The 8,607-nt window shown below is 37.6% G+C and overlaps 1 protein-coding gene across 1 annotated transcript; it reads right to left on the bottom strand.

Moving 5' to 3' along the window:
• Nucleotides 1-1,153: 1,153 nt before the first annotated feature.
• LOC132164773 (abscisic acid 8'-hydroxylase 2) lies at nt 1,154-5,857 on the bottom strand. The gene is made up of 8 exons (XM_059575328.1): nt 5,541-5,857; nt 5,145-5,463; nt 4,905-5,057; nt 4,516-4,770; nt 4,346-4,435; nt 4,042-4,227; nt 3,525-3,643; nt 1,154-1,563 (listed from the first exon to the last, which is right to left on the bottom strand). The coding sequence occupies exons 1-8, from the start codon at nt 5,771-5,773 to the stop codon at nt 1,470-1,472; spliced, it is 1,449 nt and encodes a 482-aa protein (XP_059431311.1). The 5' UTR covers nt 5,774-5,857; the 3' UTR covers nt 1,154-1,469.
• Between the last annotated feature and the right edge of the window lie 2,750 nt (nt 5,858-8,607).

The following is an 8,607-nucleotide window of genomic DNA, read 5'->3' on the forward strand; positions in this document are numbered from 1 at the left end:
AAAATGCGGCTATATACTTAGGATTTTTAAGAGAAAATGTATTTTAATTATATAGGCTATGTAAGTTAAGTGGATGGACACGAATTTAACTCGTTTGTTAATCATGATTTGTGTCTAAATAGGTTAACCTGTTTTGACGTAGACCTTATTACACTAAACCCTAATTTTCTAATTCTATGTTAAATTTGCAAGTTATGTCAAACATAGTTTCCTTAGTCCACAAAATGAGATGTGAAAGCCACATAAATAAGTGTAGAAATGACACTTTAGGGAACTAATCAAAGCAAAGTCGCTTGATTGAAATGGTGATTTAAACTAGAGTGAGATGTGAAAGCCACAAAAATAATTATAGAAATGACACTTTAGGGAACTAATATTCAAAGCAAAGTCTCTTGATTGAAATGGTGATTTAAACTAGAGTGGGTGTAGAAATGACATTTATGGAACTAATCAAAGCATTATCCATTGAATATTGAAATGGTGATTTAAGCTAGAGTGCCCTGCAATATTCGTTGCATTGCATAGTGATTTGATGTATCATTGTAAGTCACATAAAAAAAAAGTGCACCCATTTTCCATTATGTGGAACTAATTAAATGCTCATTGGATTCTTTTCGATGTGACAAAGGATTTTGAAGGAATGGTGGTTGTATGTGGAATTGTACAAAATGCATAATCCAAGAAAATTATGTGGATCGAGTTTGTATAGGCTTCAAAGCGTGGGGAAGTCGTGGTCCCTTCCCTGCCCAATCACAAGGCTTCACGTAAGCAAGATTGGGTCAACATGTCTAATGGTGTCTTTGAAATCTTACGCTGTCTTCATCACTTATCCTACTTGCTTTTAACCTATTTGATGAAGTTTCCTTGTTGGACATTGTTATTTATCCACGTCGGTCACAATCATGTGCTGAGAGACTGCTCTACGTGGATCTTTACAGTGCCCTATGAACCTATTCCATGGCGTTTGTGGTAATATTATATATATTATCAAATGAAATAAGTTAATTTATGTGTACACCAGAGCAGAGAAGGGAAAAAAAATCTTAGGATATGAAAGGAACTCGATCCATATTCAAGACCACACACATTTGATCCTCAAAAAACATGTTCCAAATTGAAAAGAGATTATTATTTTTTCTGCGCAGAAACACATATATATATATATATATATCGGTACGTTACACACGTTAACAATGCAACGACACTGACTAGCTATCGTCCTACGTTAAAGTACCAGACAATATGAACCCAAGACAGCTTGCAATTTAAGAAGGATTCCCAACGACAAATTTGAAAGAAAAAAAAAACAAAACGGAAATTTAATGAAAAAGAACAACAAAAAAAAAAAAAGAAAAAAAAAAAGAGAGAAAACTCAATGGCCGGGGATATGTTACTTTTGTCCCCACTGGAAAACATTTCGATCGGTCGTCGTCAAGAACCCAAAAACTCATGCTCGATCACGGCTCCGTCTACTTCCTTAGGGTTACTTTTATAGGTAAACCCTGTTTGGGTACAGGGAAAGGACCATATTGTATCCCTTCTTCGCCTCCCACCGCTTGCCACCTAAACCCAACATTAAAAAGAACAAAGTTAATTACTATGATTTTGTTTTTATTTTTATTTCACAGCCTCAAAAGCGAAGTGTACGTGAATATTTTGGATGTGGACAAATGAAGAAATGAAGTGTAAAAAGCCCTGAGCAAAGCTGTGGTGTTAACGAAACCTGTTTATCTAGCTTTTTTTTTTTTTTTTGTTTTCTCATAGCCATTTGATCATCATCAAGACTGGAGTACAGCTGGCAAATTATGTCGCTTACTATGCTGTGATTCACATCTCCCGTTGTAGATATCCAACGGCTAGAGTTATATGAGCCTGTACGGCTATGGAATCGAAGAAGATCTACCCAGATCCTCAGGATCTATATATAACTGCATCTGCATGTACTCCAATTCTGGGTCTTCGACGGATCTTTTTAAATCTCAAAAAAGATGCAAAAATAGAAAAAAAGAAGAAGAAGAAGAAGTTGTAAATTTTTCAGAAAAGCGATGAAGGGGAAGAGGAGATGATGAGCGATGACATCTGAGCAGAGGATTTGTATGTCATGCAGAGGCCACAGAAAGTACTTTTGACTACAATATGATGCATGTGTGCCACGTGTACAGAAACATGTAGGTGGAGGGTTCTACTTTTGTTTGCTAGATTGGTAACCACTAGCTTGCCAAATATAAAAATAAAAGGGCAATGCCCACTCGCCTTCAACGAGACTGAGGACCACTTCCACGGCCTTGGGAACGCCCAACAGGACCACCAATCAATCCCCTATATATCTACTCAATTTGTTGGCTTCCACTCCTCTTCTTGTAATTTTATTTTCTTTTACTATTTTGATTATCCTAAATAAATAAATAAAAAATTCCCTATTTAGCTAGTCAACTAAAGAGTACGGGAAAAAAATTCTATACTATATCTATCTTCTTTTAATATTGTCACTGTATTAGTTAAAAATATGGTTAATTACTTTTTTAGTATTTATGTTTTCATATTTTTATTTTTTTTTTACTTATGTTTCAATTCGTATCATAGATGGAACATGATTTATGGGTAAATACTAATTTAATATATTTATTACCATTCCTTCAGCCAAACTAACAAATTGTCATTAGAGTAATTTCGACTACCTCTTATGGCTAGTATGGGGTGGTTAAACCACTCTTAAAACCCTCGAACCACCCCCAGTGACCTAAAAGGGGAGGCCGAAACAACCCCTAAAGGCCTTGGGGTGGTCGAGCCACCCCCTAGAGGCCATGGGGGTGGTTCAAGACTGGCCTTAGGGGGTGGCCAAAACCACCCTATTGTCGTCCGTTAGTTTTGTAAACGAAATGGTGACAGAGGTACTAAACTAGTATTTACCCATAAGCTAGTCATGTATCATTTGTGATTCGAATTGAAACCTATGTGGAAAAAAAATAAAAACGTGAAAATCTAAGTACTAAAAAGGTGATTAACCCTTAAAATTATGATTAAACCAACATGAAATCATTTATATAACATAATCTCACATAATACACAATCTATATATATATGAACATTAATAGATCTAATAATGTATATGTTGTTATTTGATGAATATGTTGTCACATCGTTAAATGCAATAAAATTTAGACCTTTTAATAGAGCAATGATTTTGATCCTATAGGCATCACAAATATTTTAATATTGATATTTAAAAAAAAAAAAAAAAAACTAGTTTCCTAATAAATCGTAAGCTAGCTAGTGATTTTTTTTATGGGTAATATTATTTAGTAGATTGCTATATAGTTGCCATACAATTTGATTATGTGATAGTAAAAATTAACTATTGAATCAGCCTTTATGAAAGTAAAATGACTAATTTTTACTTCATGTCATTCTAATTATATAACAATCGTATATCAGTCCACTAATTACCGAAAAGTATATAAACAAGTGCGTGGGTCACAGAGAGAGAGAGAGAGAGAGAGAGAGAGGAGGAGGAGGAGGAGGACCTGTAAGAGGTGGTGAGGTGGTGGAGAAGGATTAGCATCTCAAGCTTGGCCAGCTCACTGCCTGGACAAGCATGCACTCCATTCCCAAACGGCATGTACGTGTTTGGTCGTGGTGGCACCTGCACCATCACACAAATTAGAACCCAAATAAAGTCTTCGATCGATCTCTGTCATGCACCAAGTAAAAAAAAAATATATATATATTTCTTTCAACTGTAAAGGATTATATATATAATGAAGCAAATTTATGCAAGAAGAAAAATTTACTAGGCTACAAAAGAAGGTCACGTGATTCTGAGAGTTGAAAGATTTGAGCACAGATCGTCTAAATAGAGGAAGATTCACATAAAAAAATGAAAAGGACACTTCATGGAGATATTCTAACAATTGATAACCTTATGTTTCTGCCAAAACAAGATAGAATATAGCAGTGGCTGACCCACTTCCTGAATCTTGGTTCAAAGGGGGACACAGATGGGTCAGGAAAAGCCTAGCCTTGTATGTTTTTTGTTGGTACCTCGAATCTTGATGGGTCAAACTTTTCGGGTCGGGGGAAGAACTCAGCACTGTGATGAATCGTTCTGAACAGCGGCAGAACCTTCCAACCCTTGGGAATCAAGTAGCCCTCTAACTCCACATCTTCCACTGCTTCTCTGAATGTAAATGACAATATGCTTGCACTTCTCAACGTTTCTTGAATCACCTGAAAAAATTTATTCCATTATTAAATTATCAATTATTTCATATAGAAATAAATAAATTGAATATTCTATCGATATACATTGTGAGTAGGTTAAATAAGTATAAGTGAAAAGGCATACCCGGCCAGTCAACGGCATGCGTCGAGTATCCTCCCACGTAAGCCCACGGTTTTCTTCTACTAACTTGCGTTGAATTCCTTCTTGTTCCCTCTGAAAATATTTCATTGCCAATATTATTCTACTTCTTTTAAAATTATAGATATTCAAGAAATTGAGGGAAAACTATTTACCGTCACGGCTTCTAGGAGATTGCCATTATCGTGCAAATACTTTAGAACCCATGTTAGGACGCTTGCCGTTGTATCATGAGCAGCAAAGATTACTCCGATTAGATTGTCGGCAATTTGAGAGTCGGTGAGCTGAATATCAGTCAGCTTCTGATCTTTGGCTCCCAATAATACTCCTAACAAGCCTCCGCCATGTCTCCCACTTTCCCTTCTCTTTTCTATTAGCCTTCTCAAAGTCTCATTCAGAAGCTTCCTCGCCTTGAAAAATTGGAAAAAAAAAAAAAAAAAAACGCACCTCAGAAATTGAATTATATATATAAAACATAGTACAGGAGTTTTGCTGTTCTCTAGGCAATGTGGGACAATAAGAGCCAAAAAGAAAAAAGTAGTACCTTCATTGCTTTGCGGAAAGGAGTTCCAGGCAGATCCAGAGGCATGGAATTGTAGCCTTTCTCAAGGCATTGATACAAGCTTTTTATTCCTTCAAATATTTCCAAGTCTTGTTTGTTCCCAAAGGCAGAAATCATTGCCACATCAAAAGCATACTAAGAGAGAGACCAAAATAGGAGTAAAATAATTATATATAATTAAACCTTTTTCAGATTAATAATTAATTAAGCAAACCGACATACCCTCTTCATCTCTTGCAAGGTGTTGATGGTGCAGTTCTTCCATGTGGGAAGAAGTCTGAGAACAATACGCTCAACCTCCGACACCGACCCTTTTATTGCAGAGGGCAGAAAGGAAGCCTGAACCAATTTCTTCAGCCTTGAATGGTAGGCCCCCTGGTGAAAGAATATAGCCTCAGGGCCTATCATTTTCTCTTTGCTTGGCGGATAAGTTGGCTTGAAAAGATGAGCTCGGCTCACAAGAACAATCCTCGCGGCTTCCGGGCTTGAAATCATCACACAAGGGCATCCCAATATGTGGGTCTTGAATATATCCCCATACCTACAAAAACATTCACAAATTAAACTCCCTCGTAAAAAAACCAACTATATGAACTTTTTTTTTCTTAATTAGTGTACCGTTTCTGCCTGTTAGCGAAGAAGGAATTTGGGTTTTCAGTGTAGAGCTTGAGGGTCTCTCCTATGTATGGCCAACCCATTGAGCCGGGGGGGAGGCGCTTGTGTCGTGGGTGGTGCCATTGGAGGAGTAGTAGGACAAGGAAGAAGGAGCAGAAGAGTAGTATTGGTATGGGAATAACAAACTGAGAATGAAAGGTTGCGAGAAAAGGCGATATTATTGAGAAAAGTTGCATGGTGTTAGGAGAATTTAGAGAGGTGGCAGAGACGAACTTGTGCGAGAGATGTGGTGAGTGAAGGATGGGTGGCTTCACCGTGGGGATTTTATAGACTCGGAGCGGTATAGGTGGCGGCTCGATACAGACGTCACCAGCTCTCCTCATAAACATCTAGACATTCTCCACCAATTTCTTTTTTCTCTGTCTTTTCAATATTTATTTGGTAAAAATAAAAATTACCTTTTTTTATATATATATATAAATAAAAACTCTATTTATTAACGCAATCTAAATAACGTTGACCGTCACGGTGCTACCGAACCCAAGAGGCTAACAATCTCTTTCTTTGCCTCGAGTTATAGGCGAGCAAGCTTTCAAAAATTGCTGATACTATATAGCAAAGAGAATTTTGGCAGCGCACCGTTTTTGGCGTGGCTACCGTACTACGTAACCGGCGCACATTATGCCCAGCCCGGCGAACCCAACGAAAGTCACCAATCTTATCTCTTTCTGTATGACTGGGTAATAATATATAATCACCGCGCACCTCATTAAAAAAAATAATAATAATAATACACACGTACGTGTAAGAATCCTAGGGCCGTATACGTTAGCAGTGCGCCTGGGGCAAGCCCCCCGACCAACTTCTTTCTCAGATTCTGCAGCCATGTTGTTCTAGAGCCTTGTTTTCCTGCGTCCTCTTGTGCTTTTTTTTTTTATTCAGGCAAAACCCACACAAAAACTCTTTTTTGCTGGTGTTAGCCTGTTGGCGTTGCCCCCCTCGTGCACTCACTTCATTGCCCACTTTTTGTTTGCTTTCCACGTTCACCCTGCCCCCAGCTTATTATGCACAGATTGTCTTACACATGCCCATGCATTTTCATGATTGCCAATGATTTTTTTTCGCCAAGATGCTCCTTCTACCACATCACTTCCTTCCCATTTTCTAACAAGTGTCAAACTTGTGCTGCAAACCCAAACTTTTCGAGTTTGGGTGCCGAATATGATAATCATCACAAAAGAAAAAAATTTGTACGAATCTCCTTACGTTACCGTCAAAATTTTAAAATTTTATTTAGAATTTGTTTAAAATTATGTTTGAAAAATAGAATTTTTAAGTCAAAAAAAGTTTTTGAACAAAATTTTTATTTTTAAGCTTTTATTTTTGGCTATTTTTAGGCTTTTTAAATTCTTAAAAACGCTTTTAATTTTTTTTACCAAATAAATGTTTTTTTTTTTTTTTCAAACGGATTTTTTTAGTGTTAAAAACACTTTTAGACCTCTTAAACGCAATCCCAAACAAACTCTTAATTTATTTGGGTTTTTTTTTTTTTTTTTTTTGAATTTTGAATTTTGTTTTCTTTAACTTAAAATTCTAGTGTTTTTGATGGATCTACTACGTACCCTCCTTTGTAGCCTTTAACACGGAATTGAGCGGCAAACAACGGCCTAGAGGAGCTCACGTTGGTCACGGACCTTAATTTCCGCGCCAAGCGTACGTGTCAACCACTGCACAGCTGGCCACACACTTGTAAACCACACGTGCGCACGTGTTGGCCACCGCTCTCCAGTCTCCAACCAAGGGCAGGTTCGGGGAAAGACTTTGGGAAGGGGCAGGAATTTAATAGGGGCAGCCGCAAGAAAATCCCAACACGCTATGACTCTGAGTAGAAAAGTCCTGCCACGCGAACGGTTCTGATCTACCCACGTAGAAAGTCTCCTTGAGACCGCCGATGCTTTGATTCTTTGTTGGGGGTGTACGTGTAAGAACTTAGTTGGGCAGCACTGCTCCGTTGTAAAAGATTGCATTTGATTCCACCCTAGTCGTCAGTGAATACGTGGCAGCATATTGACCGTGACAGTGATTTGGGCATTGTATAAGGGTCCCACTGATCTCAGCAACCACATGGAGATGATATTGGGATATCCTTGTGATCATCATCGGGATTGAACGACTTTATGCCCAACAAATTGAACGTGACATATAATATTTAATGGTGACGTGCTGCATCAGATCATAAATGTAGAAATATATATATATAAATTAAAGTGTGCGTTAAATTTGGGTCAGAAATAACTGGTTACAAACAGATCTTTGCGACGGTAGATAGTTGCCTTTTAAAGCAAAGATGTTCCTTTAAGGTTCTGAAATGCCACTTGTCGATTTGGGGGGGATGGCTGGAAAAAACATGTTTTATTATATTATTGGCAATAATTGAGTTAGGGAATGAGCCGATGCGAATATTCAAAATATCTATTAGTTTGAATGAGTAAAAAAAACATTATTGGGAAGAAGATTTGTTCATTTTTAATTTATTGTTTTGAAACTATTGGATATTTTTGCTGGCAACCAAAAAATATTCATTGATATTTTAGGAAATTAATTCTATTTCATGAAGAAACGTATGGTTTATAGATTTGTGATCTTTGACTCTTGTTTATAATTGTCATCTTTGACTTTGGGGAGGAGCTGGTGTGGTTGACAAAGAATTTTGATTAGGATTGGCAATTTTGACACGACCTGTGAACTCGACATGAACACAACACGAAGTTACCAGGTATTGAGTTTGGGCTTATTGGGTTTAGGTCTTAATCGGGTCTACCCGATTAAGACCCGGCTAAATTCGTATCTGGGGGGTTGACTCGGCAGGTGGGTCCACAGGTCGACCTACCAGACACGTTTAAATTAACGGGTCTAGCGGGTCAGCAGGGTCTCGGGTGACCCACCAGACCTGTCACCCATTTAATTTTTTTTTTTTTAAAAAAAAAAAAAAAACCCAAGCGTGTAACCCGGTAACACTAAAACACACAGTATACTTCTTCTCTTCACACTCACACGACTCAGTCTCACA

The sequence above is a fragment of the Corylus avellana genome, chromosome ca10, assembly GCF_901000735.1.
Source record: "Corylus avellana chromosome ca10, CavTom2PMs-1.0".
NCBI classification, from domain to species: Eukaryota; Viridiplantae; Streptophyta; class Magnoliopsida; order Fagales; family Betulaceae; genus Corylus; species Corylus avellana.

Bases quoted from the DNA above. Each gene is read 5' to 3' on its own strand.
- LOC132164773 (XM_059575328.1), bottom strand. From the start codon at position 5,773: ATGCAACTTTTCTCAATAATATCGCCTTTTCTCGCAACCTTTCATTCT. The intron at 5,058-5,144 runs GTATGTCGGTTT...TCTCTCTCTTAG, and splicing joins CCTTGCAAGAGATGAAGAGG to TATGCTTTTGATGTGGCAAT. The intron at 4,436-4,515 runs GTAAATAGTTTT...AAATATTTTCAG, and splicing joins ATCTCCTAGAAGCCGTGACG to AGGGAACAAGAAGGAATTCA.